At 40.7% G+C, this 17,816-nt stretch overlaps 2 protein-coding genes across 5 annotated transcripts; one reads left to right on the top strand and one right to left on the bottom strand.

Moving 5' to 3' along the window:
* The first annotated feature begins 33 nt into the window (after window positions 1-33).
* Window positions 34-5,596, top strand: LOC139634142 (G1/S-specific cyclin-E2-like). 2 transcript variants are annotated; one of them, XM_071500425.1, is made up of 12 exons: window positions 34-183; window positions 1,101-1,132; window positions 1,238-1,289; window positions 1,407-1,457; window positions 1,781-1,929; window positions 2,010-2,145; window positions 2,347-2,493; window positions 3,384-3,479; window positions 3,587-3,721; window positions 3,982-4,093; window positions 4,387-4,541; window positions 4,690-5,596. In XM_071500425.1, the coding sequence occupies exons 1-12, from the start codon at window positions 49-51 to the stop codon at window positions 4,765-4,767; spliced, it is 1,278 nt and encodes a 425-aa protein (XP_071356526.1). In that variant the 5' UTR covers window positions 34-48; the 3' UTR covers window positions 4,768-5,596. The 2 variants fall into 2 exon arrangements, with proteins under 2 accessions (XP_071356526.1, XP_071356527.1); XM_071500426.1 differs by lacking the exon at window positions 34-183 and adding an exon at window positions 237-317 and having other exon boundaries at window positions 4,690-4,901.
* Window positions 5,522-17,117, bottom strand: ints8 (integrator complex subunit 8). Of its 3 annotated transcripts, XM_071500423.1 has the most exons (29): window positions 17,031-17,117; window positions 15,753-15,888; window positions 15,234-15,408; window positions 14,776-14,916; window positions 14,162-14,233; window positions 13,881-13,932; window positions 13,592-13,771; window positions 13,265-13,372; window positions 12,929-13,081; window positions 12,123-12,223; window positions 11,583-11,724; window positions 11,261-11,331; window positions 10,916-11,091; window positions 10,630-10,760; window positions 10,326-10,436; window positions 9,995-10,199; window positions 9,500-9,621; window positions 8,813-8,997; window positions 8,684-8,717; window positions 8,521-8,580; window positions 8,233-8,294; window positions 8,022-8,140; window positions 7,310-7,413; window positions 6,752-6,802; window positions 6,520-6,593; window positions 6,383-6,447; window positions 6,153-6,196; window positions 5,811-5,909; window positions 5,522-5,735 (listed from the first exon to the last, which is right to left on the bottom strand). In XM_071500423.1, exons 1-28 carry the CDS (start codon window positions 17,052-17,054, stop codon window positions 5,844-5,846), a joined length of 2,964 nt encoding a protein of 987 aa, XP_071356524.1. In that variant the 5' UTR covers window positions 17,055-17,117; the 3' UTR covers window positions 5,522-5,735; window positions 5,811-5,843. The 3 variants fall into 3 exon arrangements, with proteins under 3 accessions (XP_071356524.1, XP_071356522.1, XP_071356525.1); XM_071500421.1 differs by lacking the exon at window positions 5,811-5,909; XM_071500424.1 differs by lacking the exon at window positions 5,811-5,909 and having other exon boundaries at window positions 16,927-17,085.
* Between the last annotated feature and the right edge of the window lie 699 nt (window positions 17,118-17,816).

Raw genomic sequence — 17,816 nt, 5'->3', positions numbered from 1 at the left:
AAAAAAAGATTATGCAAACACAACCACATCCAATTATCTTTGACTTAAATGTATTTTTTTATTGAAACAGTGGTAATAGCGGCGGGTTGCACTCGCACACATGCGCAATGTGGCGCAGACGCACATTTGTTGGCGCCAGCGGCGACTGGAGGCAAGTTTGATTTGGATCCTGAAGCGAGGAGGGTAAGCGGCTAATGTTAGACTTAAACTGTCTCTTCACCTCAGAGGTTTGTCTCTGGCGCCTTTGAACCACCTCTCAGTGATGTGTGGGCAGAAGCGTGGTCTCAGTTCGTAGTTAGCCGCTTGTTATTTTGATGGTAAGTTAGTGAACTCGGGTTGCTTGCTCCTAGCTCGACTGTTTGTGTTATACTAGCTAACATTAGTCATCTATACGTTGTTTTTGATTGACAGCGGGCTGTTACTCATAATTTACTAACTCAAAAGTATAGTTTGCGTCCCCTCGGCTCAAATCTGGTGAAGTGTCCTATGCAGTCTGCTCCTGCTTTGGAAAAGCGAGATGGTGATTGCACATCTAATTAAAAATAAAATATGAATATCGTGGCATATAAATGATATATCACATAGTAAATGAGCGCTTTAATAGCTGGTAATCATGAGGCCGTTGGTTAGTGTCAAATTGAAAGGAGTTAGGACAAAATGTCCTCTGCTGGGCCTTTGTGTTGCTGCTGCAGGGAGGCAGCACTTCTGGAGGCTTTCTCTGCCTCTTTGTGCTGTTATCACTCGTTTTGTCTCATGCAACTGCAAAATCAGGAGGCCGGAAATATCCCTCCAGATGATGTGAGGAGTATCAGGTGGGAGTTTTAGCAGCAGAGTTGAGTTTTCGTGGATGAGGCTGCAGAGCGTGGTCGGTTTACGCGCTTATTAATGATATTGGCGCGTATGATGAGGTGTGTAGCTGCATGATCACTCCTGATGGATGCAGGTTTGTGTGTTTTCATCAGTCCTGGCTTACAGTAAGAAGTTTGTGCAGTCCAAGTGTTCTGCAGCCGGTGGTGAACGGCTGCCATTTTCATATTAGGGCTGACTTCCTGGTTTTCCTTCCTAACTTTGCTTCTAAATTGTTTCTTTTTTTTTTACAGACACAAGCAGCCACAACCATGACTAGGCAAAGGTGATCGCCCCTTGTTGCTTTATGAGTTACTGTTTTATTGTTGCTTTATTGTTGTTTTTGTCAAATCTCTAGCTCCATGTTGAATTCTGTTTAATGTCTCTGCAGTGGTCGCCCTCAGAAAAGATCTGAAAATGCTTCAGGGCAGAAAATTTCTAAGGTAAGAGCCCATACAAACCATTATTCAAAAAGATACCATATGGCTTTAATGGGTGATTATACAAACAAGCATTTTCTAGATGACCTGACATACACTTATAACAACTTTTCTTTGCAGCAAAGCAGCAGGAAAAAGGTTCAGCCCCTGTCAAAGCTGCAGTGTGAGAAGGTATTTCCCCTTCTTCTGTTTTACAGTAATCTTTTTATTGGTTTTGCACAGGCTAACCAAGTCAAGGCACAAAGTAGATGAATGAATAAACCCGTTAACTGTTTGAACTTTTTTTTTTTTTTTTTTTTTTAAATAATAAAATGAGGAAGTTCCCAGAACAAAAAACAAACAGCCAAAGCCTCAACTCAGGTCTCCCCATAGACCTCTATTATAACAGCTGAGACTAAAAATACACATCCCTTTTTTCAAGCTAGAAGAAGCATAACATAAACATCATCTCTTTGCTGCTGTAGTATGTAAATATCAGTGTATTCTCTTTTCAGAACCAGCTGGTACTTGAAGGTGTCACTAAGCCTTGTATTCTCATCGCGAGTCCTGAGAAGGGAGCCAGGATCGACTGCGATGAGTCCGGGCATCAAGTTCTCACTGCCAGAGACTCTTTGGTTCAGCCGTCCCCTCTGCCTCATCTGGGGTAACTATCGCACGTTATTTGGCCGCGGTTACGGATTTCTTCACTTGACAGTTTAACAATTTTTCTTTTTCATGTTACAGATGGGGCTCTTCTGAAGATGTGTGGGTGAAGATGGTTGGCAAGGAGCAGAATTACAGACACAGCAAGAGTTTCATGCAGAAGCACCCAGCGATACAACCCAGGATGAGATCGATCCTCCTTGACTGGTTAATTGAGGTGAAGTTTAAAACGCCTCTTTGCTGGTAGTTTTGCTTGTTCGAACGCTTACAATTTCAGGATACTTTACACATGATATCTTGTTAAATTTTCTTCAGTCGGCACGTTGTCATTTGTGTGAGTGTTTTACATCCTCTTTGACTCAGACCCCCCTCATCACATGACAGAGTGCACCAACAATGTTTTCGCTGGTTTCACTAGGTGAGTGAGGCGTACACCCTTCACCGGCAGACGTTCTACCTGGCTCAGGACTACTTTGACCGGTTCATGTTGACACAGAGCAACGTTGAAAAGGGCGTGCTGCAGCTCATAGGGATCACCTGTCTTTTTATAGCATCCAAGATGGAGGTAAGGAGGAACCAGGATGGATCAGGGCTGTTTTTACCCAAAAGCATCTTAAGATTGAATTAAACAAAATTGTGCTGTACAGTAGCGAGAGATTGCATCACATTCAAAATATGTCAAGAAACATCCCTCATCCAACAAATATGAACAGCTCAGGGGGAACTGTGTGTAGCTAAAGCTGCAAAGACAACATGCAACTTAATTGCATGTGTTTAAATGATGTTTTAGCACCATTTTTTTTCATATCTTTTTAAGATGAGCTTTGTGTCTAGGGATGTGGCTCTTTTGAATCAGTTATCTTTTTGAGTAGTTTCTTTATTGGGGACTGAAGACTCTTAGTTTGAAACATGTTCACTCAGTGCAGTAACAAAAAAAATTTTTTAAAGGAAATAACTTGATAAAAATCTACCTTGTTCTAATCACTTAAATAACACAACTGATAAATTTTAATTGTGATTCAGGGACCTGTTACCAGACAAGCACAACAGTGACACTAATAGAAACTATGGTAATTAATTATCAAACCTAAACCTTGGACATTCTGTGTTGAAAGGTTTTAGAGCTCTCAGCTTTTATCTCTGCTCGGTGACATTCATTAACCTTGGTCAGCTGGTTGCATGTTTGAGTTACCACATAACTGCTGAGATGAACAAATCCAGGTATTTTGTCAAGTTAGAACCAGATTCAAAACACAACCGTCTTTCATAACCAGTCCCTGTTTGTGTCTCAAACAGACTTCTACTTACTTGCCACATTTTACACATTTCTCATGAGATGTTTGTTTGCTTCATGGCAGCAGACAGATGGCACGTACACAGATTTTGGAGGCGACTGAGCTTGTTGAAGAAGTTGTTGTTTTTAGTTGTGCTGCTAAGTGTTTTATGTCCTTGCAGGAAGCCTGTCCTCCAAAGCTCTCGCAGATGGCGTATGTGACTGCAGGGACCTACTATGAGGATGAGATTCTTCAAATGGAGTTAATAATTTTGAAGGTAATACTATAACAAGCATGGCAGCATTTTTGGTTCATTATTCTTAATTAATGACCAATAAGAAAGCTTTAAGCTTTGCATAAGTCTGTCTTGCTCATGTTTTGCAGGCGTTGCGTTGGAACCTTTGTCCTGAAACAGCCGTGTCTTGGCTGAAGGTTTACTTCCAGATGGCATCGATGAACGCCAGCTCTGACCTGCTGGAGCCACAGTTTCCTCAGGACACTTACATCCAAATGACACGTGTAGGTGTTGGGATTGGATTCTTTTTTCTTTTTTTTTTAAGATTCAGTCTTCAGCCTCAAAGGTTCTGTCTTCCTCCATCCACCTCATATTGGTTCAGACAAATGTTTGTACCTCTTCCCCATTTGGTATTAAGTCACCTGTTGATGCTCCCCAGCTGCGGGAGCTAAAAAAAGACTGAATGTTTGTGTGGTTGTATTTCACTGCTTTAAATCTGGCTCATTACTCATGTCAGACACTTTTTTTCTTTTGTCTGTGCCAGCTTTTAGATCTATGTATCCTCAACATTAACTCCCTGGACTTCCAGTATCGAGAGTTGGCTGCTTCAGTCCTGTGTCACTTCCTTCCATGGGACAAAGTTGAAAAGGTTTCAGGTGAGATCTGGGAATAATTACATTCATAGAAATGTGGAGTGGTTGAAAATTAGACCAGACAGTTGATAAACTGTGTTACTATGTTTTTAAATAGATAAAAAAAATCTGAAAAAAATAATTCCTGAACTTCTAGGTGTAGAAAAAGTCTGTCAGTCTTGTGTTACAGTAAATATTTTCTATTTAATGATGCTTCGCTTAATGTTCCGTGTATTTGTGGTCTGAATAAAACCACCAATCATCATATTTTTTTTCAGCTGAGCTGTGAACTTTGTTTTTTTTTTGATCGTGCTCAGGTCTGTCAAAAGACGTCATCCAACCATGTGTCAGCTGGATGGCTCCCTTTGCGGAGTCAGTGGGCCGCTTTGGCCGAGCGACACTCAGGGACTTCTCCAGAATAAAAGAAGACGGACACAACATCCAGACACACACAGACTACATGAGCATCCTGGTTAGTATTTTCTCGATCGGATATATCTTGTTCTGCCTATCCCACAATTCTTGGTATTTGGCCCCATGTTGAAGCCTCATGGGAGCTGCAGTTAATTAATGCTGACATCATTGGCCCTGTTCAGACCTGGTGAATCTTTTTATTTCAGGAGGATGTCAGTAAAATGGAGGTGAACAGCCAGTTCCTCACTCCTCCCAGCAGCACAGAGAAAACCTGCTCACACTGAACTGCAAGAGGAAAACTCTGACGTGAGCGTGAACTAGGAGGACACAGGGTTCATGTACCAAAACAAAGACTGAGTCTTGTTTACAGCTCCATCGTAGCCAGTGGAGAAAAAAGACTTGACAGGAATAATACAGAGTCTGGATGGGAGTTAATTTCACGCTTGCAGCTGAAATCTGTCACTGAATGCTTTATCCAGGATAATGTGCCTGTACTTAAAAGAAGCTTTTTTGTCTTAATATTTTAACAGACTTTTAGTAACTGAATGGGTGCTTTGATTCAGAAAAGAAAAAATGTTTTTTTTTTTTTAAATGTTATTTACTGTAAGTTATGTCATTTCTAGAAAATGACATTTTTATACTGAAAGTGCAATTGTTTAATTTTGTAGCATATTAAATATTTTCACAGCTAAAAGGTAAAATCTTTTAAAACACAACTTAAGGGTCAGTTTAAATGTTACATTTTTAAACCAGTTGACAGAACTGCCACATACTTCACCTGTCAGCTGTGCACGTCTCTAAATGTAAACGGTGACATGGAAACACTGATGTACAGGACGAGGATGCATTTTATATGAAACCCTGATGAAAGCCATGTGTCCAAAAGCATTACCTGAACAAAGTGCATCCTCCTCAGTTCTTTTGAGTTTCTCAGTCATCTTTTCCACTGCTGTTGAAACCAAGGCATTGTTTGTGTCTCAGGGAATTAGACGGTCAGTAACTATTTTTGTAATAATTAATTTCAAATGATTACAACTGTACAAATGAACTGTATTTATTTAGAATCTATTTTCTACCACAAAATAAAAAATATACATTCTCTCCCCCCAAAAAGTCTGACAGTGGTTCACGTCTACTAGAAATACAGTTTGGCCATCGCCTGCAAGAATCTCTTCTTCCTCTTCTGTGCAGCCAGCTGCAGCACTTCCTCTGGGTTGCTGGTGTTCAGCTCCGTCTGGCCGATCGCTTTTATCTGAGGAGAAAGCAGAGGGTTAGGAAACCTCGGGTACATTGCAACTTCTCTTAATTGTGTCCATATTTTCCTCACTTATTTCTTTTCCTTGCACCTTAGTCCCTCCCACTAAAGATGTGAGGAGAGAGGAATCGAGGAGACACGACATGTCCTTCCTTCTTTAAGAGCTGAGAACTTTAGATAAAGGATTTTAAAAATGCAGTGGACTGTCTGAAAAAAATATATTGTTACAACACTGCTTTTCTTAGCTCAGAAAAAGTTTTTTATTATTTTTGGTTGGTAATCAAAGGATAGAGACAAGCTACTGTTAATACATTTTACCCTGTTTTAAAAATGTACAGCAGTTTATTTTATCATTGAGCAGAAACAGGTTGATAAAAATAAAACTGATGTTAACAGTGGATTTGAACGACTTACCGCTATTTGTCGCTTCTCAGTCTCGCCCCGTTTGTGGTGAATATCTGAACGCACATTAAGGGATAGAATCATAGTAAAGTGCAGAAAATATTTACCTGAAGAACTAAGGTAGGACCTGATAAAAAAGACCAGGGGAAAGTTCTGAAAAGACAAAGCTAACAACATTTCTTAGTCTGGAGGTGATTGATGTGGTTTTGTATTGTCCATCATGAATCAATAGTAAAGGATACGTGTGAGATATTCCAGGATGGTGACGTCCCAGATGTAGTCGTAGAATGAGTCCATGGCATCATGACTGCAGTGATAAACATGGTTAAAGAGCAGCTCTGTTGGTTGTTAATGTAATGTGGGTCATGCTGTCTCGTACCTGTTCTGTTCCTGAAGAGCCTTGAATGCCGTCATGTAGTCGACTTCTCTCAGAAACTGGCAGAGGACAGCGACCTGAAAATGACGGATAACGTATTAATGCTGGAAATCAGGCACTAAAACTCTGCACTGTGGCAAAAAGTAAGTAGCAACAGCTGGAAAACGAATGAAACTATTTTTCTGTCGGGACATTAAAACAACCCTGTGATGAGCAGATGCTGTGAACGTCCTACCTGTGTGTGACAGTTCATCATCGAACAGCACTTGATCATCCTCTTCAGAACCTGCAACGAACAGTTCATGTGTCATGAGAGAATTGATTCAATCAAAAAGACACTAACAAGTCTGTCTTCAAACAATACTCAAACTCCCATATAGGCACTGAAAGAGGTTTTACTCTGCTGCTACTGTGTTACCTCCCAGTATATATTTTTAGGTAAGTGCTGGTCCAGTGGAGTTATAACTCTGCAGATGCCACACAAATTACAGGTGATGTGACACTTCACATGATGCATTTTTGCTCATTACTCCTTTCAAAAGGCTGAGTCAGAGATTCAACCCCAAACAGCTGCACCTGTGGTTGAATCTCTCATGTTATGGCTCTGGCAGCTGCACTATGGCTACTCTTTACTGCTTCTGTTAACATCAAACAAGAAACCATGGTTTAGCTGCACAAGAGTTGTGCTTCTACCAGATACGACAGATGTGTTAACGAAACACAGAAGGAATCCAGGACTACAGCCACCCAGGTTGGTTGGTTCGATCACTTGCATAGATTGAGAGTAGTTTACCTGGTCAGTATAGACGTCAGGGGGCACAGTTTTGGTGAAGAAGTCGGAGCACACAGCTCCAGCCTGGAGGTAGAGGTTCAGTGCAGCAGAGTATTGATTGGTCACTGGAGAGAAAGAGAAGATCAAACATCTGCATGACTGCGGTGTTTTCAAATGTCTCCTGAACCATCGTGACCAATTTATCAGCCAGATGTTCAGTGTTTGCCTCAGAGAGCAGCGTCAATCTCCTCTACATGACTGTCACTTTTGCTGGGTTTCCACAGATCCAGCTCAGCTCTCAGTACTTTTGGTTTAGCTTCACACCTGTGGGTCTGTCCATAGTTTCAGAAATCAGCCCTATCTTTCTGTTCAGTGATGAATTTCAGCTGTATCTACGCCGTGTTCAGTTACTGCTGGTTGTAACCCAAATTTAAGGCTGCACCTTCACATTAAAAGCATTCATTTTTTCAGTGTTATTTTTATTGAACGATTACTGAGCAATTTAACAAGAATTAAAAGGTTAAAAATAAAGTGTCCACCTTTTTGTCAGAACACTGTGTAGGTTGGAAAAATAATAACAGTGTAATTGGCAAACCTGAACAAACAATGTTTTTATATAAGACTGTGTCTCTCACATGTTATCTGCTTGAGTTTACATGTATGTGCGTACACATCATACATCTGGCCTCTGGAGTCTGTTTCCTGACTTAGCAGCACAGCAGCTTTTTCTTACCAAAGTAGATGTCGGCCTGTGTGATGAGCCACGATTGGTTATTGGGGTTCAGGGTGAGAGCGTAAGACACCAGCTCTTTGACCGTCACAGCCACAGCTTCCACATCCACCGCCTGGATGCTGTTCAACACATGTCATCATCATTAGCGGTTCTGCTCAGCTGGGATTCATTTGTAGAAAATCCAAACGCTTTCATTAAAACAAGTTCTTACTTTGGAAGAGAGGATGGCCAGATGGAGAGGTGCTCTGCTGTCACTTCATTTACAATATCATCCTAAAGAGGAAGAAAATATTTGATTATCCAGAAGACAAGAGACGACTGTTCAGCAGTGTGTGTGCAGACTGGAGGTATAGGTGCAGCAGCGACACCACTATCACTAAACAGTATCAGGGTTTTTAGATTTCCTGTCAGGTCAGTAAAACAAATTATTTGTTCTTCTGTTTTGGACTCTACAGACTCTGCTGTGTGGAGATTTTCACTGTGTAAATCTGACACATACCCGCACTATGCTGTGGAGCCTCACAAACAGGGAAATGAGGGTTGTCAGCACCAACGGCTCCTGTAAGAAATAAGATGGCACTCATTAACTTAGCATCATTACCCCTTCTTACAATTAAAATATCATATTTCCACTGTTAAAGTTTGTCTTATTTTATACTTACTCTAAGCTTCTTGATGAAAGTGATGAATTTGCTCCTAAATGAGATAAACAATGAAAACACACCAGAATCAGTCACGTGTAAAAAAACCTAAACCCTCTGGAGAACGGGTCTTAGTAAACGTGTGTGTACCTGTGCAGGATGCCCATAGAGGACTCTCTGTGTTTGATGAGGCCCACTCGGCCGTCGCTGTTCCTCTTGTGTTGGATGGACATGCTGCAGATCTGAACCACCACGTCCCACAGCTCCTTGGCTGTGCGCCGACTCTCTTTAGGACCTGGGAGCTCTTTGCACGTGGACGCCAGGAGCTGACCGAGCTACCAGAAGGACATAGAGGTGATGAATATTTCACGCAAAAACCACAGCAGTCTTATTTTAACCATCCCACACTCACCACAATCCAATGGCATTACCAGCCCTGTTCACACCCACACAACTTCTCTCATGGAGATATCTAAATGTTTCCAAAGGTACCAAACTGATCTGGGTATAATGTGTAAACTGTGCAAAGATTATGTGCAATACTTCAAGGATATTTATTGTTGTAGAGTATTTCTCTGAGGCACAGGTTGTGAAGAGCATTCTGCATTTCAGTATTCCTCAATGTAACTATCATATGGCTTAAATTAAGTTAAACATGGAGATATAGGGTGTGCTAGCTACATGAAGGGAAACGCAAAGAGTGGAGTTCAAGATGTTACTCGATGCTATGTTTTGTCTGCAATTATTGCAGCTTGCAAAGTCGCAGCAGAACATAATCGACTTTTAAATCAATATTTATACTCGGTGGAGTCAAGTAGTGAAGAAGAGACTTTTTACCTTGATGTACGGGTTGTTCATGACCAGAGACGGTGGCACCTGCAGAGTCAGGTAGTCGTTCTCCCTCCAGTTCAACATGAAGGCGACACACTCCTCTCCAACCACCTGACGCAAAGGCAGATCTGGAGACAAAAACAACGCCCAGTAATTTAGTGCATCTGAAAATTACACTGTTCACACTGTTTTATATTGGTGAGTCAAAGGTGAAAACATTACAAAGTGTTTAGCTTTTTTACTGTACAGACAATATTATGGTTAAATGAGGTCTGTTATATTTTGTATATTCTTAATGTCCAGACTTCATAACTGATCCTTTATTCCACTGCAGTTTGCAAGCTGTCATGCCATTCATAGACAGACAATCTAATGTTAAGATGCATCCAGAGGTCTCCTACACATTTCTTTTGCCAAATAATTCTAAGCTTGCAGCACCAGGGCAGAAAATGAAAAGCTATGCGTAGCTCCAGATCAGGTAACAAGTCAACATCCACTCACCGTGAATCCTCATCTCCAGGTAGCCTCTGACCCTGCTGACCAGGTCAGGGGGCGGTCGCTCCTTGCTGCCCTCGGCCGCCATCGTCTCGTGAGCTCGAACCTCCAGCAGCAGCATCTCGTTCAGCATCACCTGCCTCAGCTTCGGGGAGAACTCGGTAACCAGCTCCAGGCAGGCCGAGAAAAGCTGCCGCGCGTGGACAAAGTCCTGAGACAGCAGGGGAACGTGAACCAAGTATTTAACATGGCTTTACTTTGAAGTGATACTCAAATCTCAGCGCATAATTTTAAATTTCTTTAGTCACAATTCTGAGCTCTGGTAATATAATCAGACCTTTATTGATATGCAGTGAAGTCCTTTGGCCATTAGGATGTAGACAAGGTCCTTGGTCAGGTTGTCTTTAATACCGAGGATCACATTGATATAGTCTGGAGGAACCTCCCACTGTACACACATAAAAAGTCGTATTTCAGTTATGTCAGTCTGTATTTTTCATATTAACATATAACATTACAGCTGCTGGACTAAATTACAGGAGCTCTACAGTCTATTATCTCAGAGTAAAAGACAATCCTCAGTGTCTTTGATGTTAGTGCTTCAGTTTTTTTTCCTCCAGTATCTTTTTTTGACCTCTTACCTTGCTGTTGACCCTCCAGAAGGGTCGTTCTGCGATGCCGTGGAGTTCAATAAGAATCTGTCTGATCCTGCGTGGCTCCAGGGAGAGGATAAGCTGCTGCTCCAGCTGCCCGATGTTCACGCTAGCTGAAGCTGTCGGAGGCCGAACCAAAATATAATAAGTCACAAGCTCAAAGAAACATCGCTGACAGACGCCACTCAGCAGCGACACATCACTAGTGGCAGGAAACAAAGGGATGTGCTGGATCTCACTGAATAATGTGTACTAGAAAAATTCAGCGCTGCACCTGGAATGTCGTAGAAGGAAGGCAGAGGTTTGGCGCTGAGGTTGATGGTGGCCGACCTCTTCCTCATCTGCTCCACCAGGACCTTCCTCTCCTCCTCCCTCAGCAGCTCCATGAAGAGCTTATGGGATGACACCACGAACACCAGCGACAGCTCCTCCAGGCTTTCACACAGAGTCCTGTGCAGCAAGAAGAGTCAGACAAGTCAATTAAAAATGATCTCACTCAAAAAAGGCTATTTGTGTATTATGTGATCAATATAATGAAAAGCTCATGCACTGAAGAAGATACTGCTTAGTGATCTGCACAGTGCCTGGTCTGTTATAGCCTCTGCTGGGTGTCACTCACTTCATGAAATTGGCCATGTTTCTCCTGGATGTCTCAGACGGACGCTCCTTTTCCAGCGAACGTGTGCACACCTGCAGGACAAAGACAACTGAATTCAAATGTGCAAAAGCTACTACTTTTAACACCATGACAAAATTTCAGGCCAGTCCCTACTACATATTTAACCCCTCAAACCTTTGCACAACTTATCCCACCTGAAAATGATTTTCACAGATCATGTCCGTTATACAATGCTTACACCTTCATACTCCCACAGATCTTTTTTTTCATCATGCTGAGATCAGAGATAGTGCAGACTTTCAGGATTTTTCAGCTTGATTACCTCTAAAATGAAGTCCACCATTCGTTTACTGGGCTTGAGGAGCAGCTGCTGGAAACGCACACTGAGGACTTCTCCCTCCAGAGCATCTCGGACAGCGTTGCAAACACACAGCTTGTGGCAAACCTCATCCAGGCCAGTTTCCCTGCACAGAAGTAAAGGTAGTTTGTTTGCAGATTCTAATGCGGAAATGTCTTCATCACCAGAATGAGCTTGCTATGCAATATCAGTTTGTCTCTGCATAATCTCGCAAACTGCTTAGGTATTTACCAAAGCTATTTACCCTATTAACTGTCTAGCAAGAAATATTCATTTCACATTATCTCTAAAACTCACCACTTCACAGACTAGAAATGAACAGTGATCCTATTCAGAGTAAGAATGTTTTATTATCATCAGGAGAAACAGAAGTGCTGAGAGTATGTGACTGTCTGTGACTACAGTGTAATCACTACAGACTATCACACAGTTACAGATCTGTAGGCTTCATTTAAGTGCTCGCTGTTTAAATTAGTTTTATTTTGAATTGAACTGTGGTCTCACCCCTGTTGGACTTTGTACAGGAACTCCCTGAGAACAGACCGTCTGAAGTGGTTTGGCAAACTGTGGGTCGCGTTGTCTTTGATGAAGGCTTCGATGACAGCCTGGAAGAGAGGAGGCGGAATTAAGTTACAGGTTCTACATAATGTAAAGAACTACACATAATTGATTGTTCACAGTTCACCTCAACAACCTTCAGTTTTACAACAAACCCATGACTTTAATCAGTTGAAGACAGCAGTCCTGAAAACTTTTGTTTAACTTTCAGTATTAAAGAAAACAGTTGCTGCTGCTTCCACCTTATAAATCTTACTGATATTTAATATTTTGTGGCAAAGCAGAGTCCAGATCTGTGATTGCAAGCCACCCACTGCTACAATTATTATTTTTAGTCTTATTATCATTCCCTCTGCCAAGGATATGGTTAGTGGAGGGATGAAGCATACGTCAGGGACCTGTAACCCATTAGATTTTAGTGCAGATCTGCTTAAACGGGCAGATGCAGGATTTTTTTATTGGTTATTATTATTTTGGGCATTTTGCCTTTCTTTACAGGACAGTGGAGAGTGACAGGGAGTAGAGGAATGACATGGAGCAAAGAGTCCGGCTGGTCGCAGGTCGAACCAGGGACTTGCTCAGAGCATTTGTGCCCACATGGCGTGCCCCCTAACCATTCAGTTATCAGTTCACTCCCAGGGATTTTTTTTTAATCACTTTAATTAATACGTAGGATTGTTTGGCCTTGGCCATCTATATGTAGCTACATAGAAGAGCCTTAGCTCTAATGTCAGCGATGGATCTCCTCTGACCTGGTGGTCGTGTGCCCTGATCAGGCTGTTGATCTGGTCGTAGGGAGTGGTTTGGGAGTCAGAGGGGTCACAGTCTCCAGTCAAAGCTCTGCAGGCGTTCCAGTAGCCAGCCAAACGCTTCTCGTCCAGGTGAACATGAACAGTGGAGTCCAGCTGAAAAATAAAAATATATAGGAATTACTGAGCTCCACAAACTGTTGTCATGCAGTACCAGCACAGCACTGTGAGCACTTTCAGGTTTAATGATTGACAAGTTTTGCTTTGTTGCTCCACTGACAGAATTTTAAATGTGAGGTCTTAAGCATAATAAATGTCACAATAAACGAGTAAGTCTACCTTCTTTAACAGTTCCTTTGTTTGTCTGAAGTGATCCCTGGCTTTCTCGAAGGCTGGCTGGTCTGTGCAGCCTTGTTGGAAGAAGATACCTCCCAAATCATAATGCACCTGAAACACAAAATACAAGTTACACCACCATTTTCTGAAAGTACATTTTGAAATTAAACACAAGATGCACATTCACAGCCACTTTCAGTTTTCTGCAGATTCAATGATGAAAAGAGAATCCTGGACGTTTTCTAATAGTTCTGACACAGACTCTTTAATGTAAGACCGATCTAAATCTGAAATATATTCCAGCAAGAGAAAACTGTGTGGCCCTCCAACCTGACAGTGCAGCTCATCAGCACTGATGCGCAGCCCTGCGGTCGAGGACTCTGTCTCTCCGTTGGCAGCAGCATCAGCAGCCAGCAGGTCCAGAGTCCTCAGGGTGTGAACGTAGAAATCTTTCTTCAGCCGCAGAGCTCCTTCCAGGACGCTGATCGAGTCAGCTGCCTGTTCTTTCAGCTGAGGGCATAATGGTAATAAGAGAGGAAAGTGCATTACATTTTCAACAGAGAAAGTTTATCTCATGACAGTGTTTCTAAGGATAAAAAAAAAAAAAACGTGAACCCACCACAGTGAGGATGTTTTCAGTCATTTCTTTCTCTTGCTGCACAATACTTAACCTAGGACAAACCACAAGAATAAAAGTCACTTATGTCTTGATCTACCTAAGTAGAAGCTAATCAGACATGTTGTACATTTCATTAAATCTATACAGTATGTGCAACTGAGTGTAGATGTTACCTTCTGTACAATGTTTCAGGAAAGGATTAGTAAGTTTGTTTGTTCTGTAAACAACTTAAACTTGTTAAAAACCAGAGTGTGTGATAGGAAGGAAGGAGCTGAACCTACATGTTCATCTGGTGAGGTCCTGGTTTGATCTGTTTCTCTGGAAAGCTGCTCAGCACGATGGTTCTGATGGCCCTTTGAAAGGTACAAGAAAAATTTTACATAAGAGACAAAATTTCCCGTCTCCCTTGACTATAGTAAAGCAATAAAATCCTCAATGAAATGTGTAGTTGAGATGAAAAAAAAAAAACAACAGAAAATATTTGACAACAATGACTGTGACTGATCTTAATTCATTTTCAAGGTTTCTGCATTGCCAACAGTCAAACTCTTGCATGCATGGTTCAGATTTAAAGATTTTGAATATTTGCACAAAAATAAGCAAATACATCATAATTGACCTTAAAAAATGTATATTGGTCAAACCCTGCAAAAATATTATAAAAAGGTGGTGATTGCTACTCGTCCTTTTGTCCTTTCATCAACATTTTTTTGTGATTCATTTAAATTTCAGTTTTTCTACATTTGTCTATAAACTCTTAAATCAATATATGTTAAGATCAAGTTTAAAGAAAGTTGTAGTATTTCACTCTCAATTGAAGTGGATGAGTCAGACTATTTCATGATTTCAGCCAGTTCATCTGATCCCAGTTAGTTTTGTGTCTGTTCTCCCTCACCAGCGGTTGTAGATGATAACAGCCATGGCGGTGGTGGGAGGCAGAGTGGAGAGGTCCAGGTCCACATGTTTCACCCCTGGTGGCACTTTGCTCACACACAGGAGCTCATTCAGTAACATATTTAACACTGGAATGGTCAGGCTGGGAGGAAAGACGGAGAGTAGTAATCATCAGTAGATCACACAAATGCCTTCACAGTTTGTTAGACAGCAGACATGTCAGAGCGGAGACATTTTCAACTTTGCTTTCCTGGCAAGTTTATATCTGTAATTTTTTTGAAAGGTAGTTTTAGCATTTACACTTCTCATATGTTGGAAAATTACATTTAATACATCAGAAAATTAAGGTTAATACATCAGAAAGCTAGCCTTCTTCAAGAACAAAGATTTGTGGAATTAAGACATTTTGTTGAATAAAAACTGCAACTGCAACACACACACACACATACACACACTTACCCTTTCTCAAGCACTTCCAGATCCCACTTCATGTGGGCAGCTACTTTCAGTGCCAGCAGCTTCAGGGTTCGGTTCCTGTGGTTGTCTGCTGGAGGCTGCACTTGATTCTGCTCATTCACTGAGGGCTTTGACGCCTGCTCCAGGAACTGGATGATCAGCTGCACTGGTAACGGGTCTGGGGAAAAAGATTTACTTATGCACCAACAGGCATAAAGACCTTTTTTGTTCGGGAAGTCCAGTCACAATTTAGACTGTAGATCAACATCCAACTTTTGATTTTTAATTAATCTATGATATGCCAGACATTATTAGCTACATGTGCATTGCAGGTGAGGAAAATGTCATCAAAACCTGTAGTGAGGCATTCTTTATTTTAACAGCCAGCATTTTAGATATTAAACTCTCATGATAGCTGGGCTACAAATATCCCTTGTTGTTTATATCTATCAATCTATCCACAGGAATAAAGCATATTTACTTTAAAAAACAAACTAGAAGTGCCAGGGTACCAGAGCTGACCTGGGTTTGACTTCTGCAGGTGTTTCTCCAACAGGCTGCTATCCAGGAGGAACTCAAACCATGAAGTCTGAAGAGGCGTGCTGGGCCGACTGCTGGCCACAGCAGCCACTCGGTCTGCTGCTTCAGCACTCATCCCCTGGTGAACAGGGAGACAGGTGAGCAAATCACTTTTATTTTTTTAATTTTTATTAATAGCAAAAATTAAACAGTGTCCTGAAACACAATGGCGAAGGAGAATACATGTCATATTTAGACACAAGGTTATTTTCCTCATCATGGGAAGAACAACTGAGACTGTAGAAAAAGTTGACTGTGAATAATAATATCTCTGGTGGAGCTTTGTGAAGTCACAGTAATGTAATCAGGAGGTTATCTCAGCTTGGGTTTAGGATTAAAACATGACACATTAACGCATCAGCTATAATAATACAATAATATAACATGGGCAGGGCCCAGTGTGCCAACTGGTAGACACTTTTACTTCTTCGATCTTACATTTCTCATAAAATCAATATCATAGATTTTATGGTATAAAAATGTTAATGGGAAGATGTTGGTATTGAAAACACACTTCAATATTATGTATATTTTCTTTATGTGAATCAATGGCCATGTATTTAATTTGTCAAAATAATCTTCACTCAAGATTCACCTTTCAGTATCACTTATAAAGTAGTTATAAGTACACAGCTAGCTGGGTAGCTTCTTATGATAGTAGAAGCTGAATAATCATTCAATGAATCGATTAGTTGATCGGTTGTAGCTTCTTAAGTGTGAGGATTTGAGGCTTTTGTTTGTCATGTATGATTGTAAACTTATCATTTTTTGTGTTTTGGACTGTTTTTGTAAATTTCTCGCATTTCTTTTTTGAACAGAACGATCGCTCGATAATAGAAATTATCGTTAGCTATATATTAATATCAAATTTTCTGTTTATGGCCTGGGGATGTTTATTCTCATTAATGTTTAGTCCCGACTGGGCGGGGTTTCCAGCTTTACCAGGCGGAACTGTAAGAGGATGACTGAATCACCGTTGTTCGGGCTACCGTTGTAAAAAATCAAGCGCACCCTTCCACCTATTCTCCCTGATGAACATACTCTGAGCTAATGTTTTAGCTAACTGGCTAAACCCTAAACCGGCCCGGGCCGCACATATAAGGACGGATTATCTTACCTTAGCAGGCCAGAATGAACAAGCAGAAGATATAAGTGCTAAATCTATAAGAAAAATCTCAAAGGAAAGTGCTGGAGCAGCTACATGGACTGTTTGGTTCTCACATAATTCATTCTGCGCTTCGCCATCTCTCCGCCGTATTTCCGGTTCCTCTGCGTCACCAGGGAGACACGCAGTGCGCCACATTTGCGCATATTTATGCGCCGAGTCGAGGAGAAGCGTCAATTAAACCAAATATTACGATGCAAGCTTTAGATTGGATAACATTGAATTATTTGCATTATTAGTGTTTGATTTTGGGCTTGTTTAAGATTAATTTTATGGGGGATTATTTTACCCAGAGATAAAAAATTTAAAGAGAAAACTGCAAATTAAAAGAAGTTACGGTATATTGATAGTTTCCAGGCCATAATTAAATGTTAAAAGTAAAAACAAACATTCATATTAATGTTACTGTTGAAATTAAAAATGGATATTGTGAAATTTATAACAATATATATTTAAAAAAATGGAAATGCTACAATTTTAAATCTTAAATTAAAACTTTGCATTTGTAACAACAAATTGGATTTTTTTTTTAATTAATACTTTTATAAGATAAAACAATAACTTCAGGGAAAAGTGAAGGGGTGCTGTTTTAGCATAAAGTTAAGTTGATCAGCATGTATGCTTATCACAACAGCCATAAATTCCTGAGAGAACATACGTAATACAAAAATTAAATTGACATTTACACATTAAAAGCTTAAATGCAATTAATCTATATCTGTAATGGAATGGGACAAAACACATTAAGAACCTGGTGACACCAAACACCAGAAATAACAAGAAATGTTTGATAATATTAAAAAAAGATATTCAAAGCAGCACATATTTTCAAATAATTTAGA

The sequence above is a fragment of the Trachinotus anak genome, unplaced genomic scaffold, assembly GCF_046630095.1.
Source record: "Trachinotus anak isolate AG129_WGS33_773 ecotype Australia unplaced genomic scaffold, CSIRO_AGI_Tana_v1 ptg000016l, whole genome shotgun sequence".
Classification (NCBI taxonomy): Eukaryota; Metazoa; Chordata; class Actinopteri; order Carangiformes; family Carangidae; genus Trachinotus; species Trachinotus anak.
Note: the sequence above shows the minus strand (reverse complement) of the source record. Positions and strands in the feature narration are given on the sequence as shown.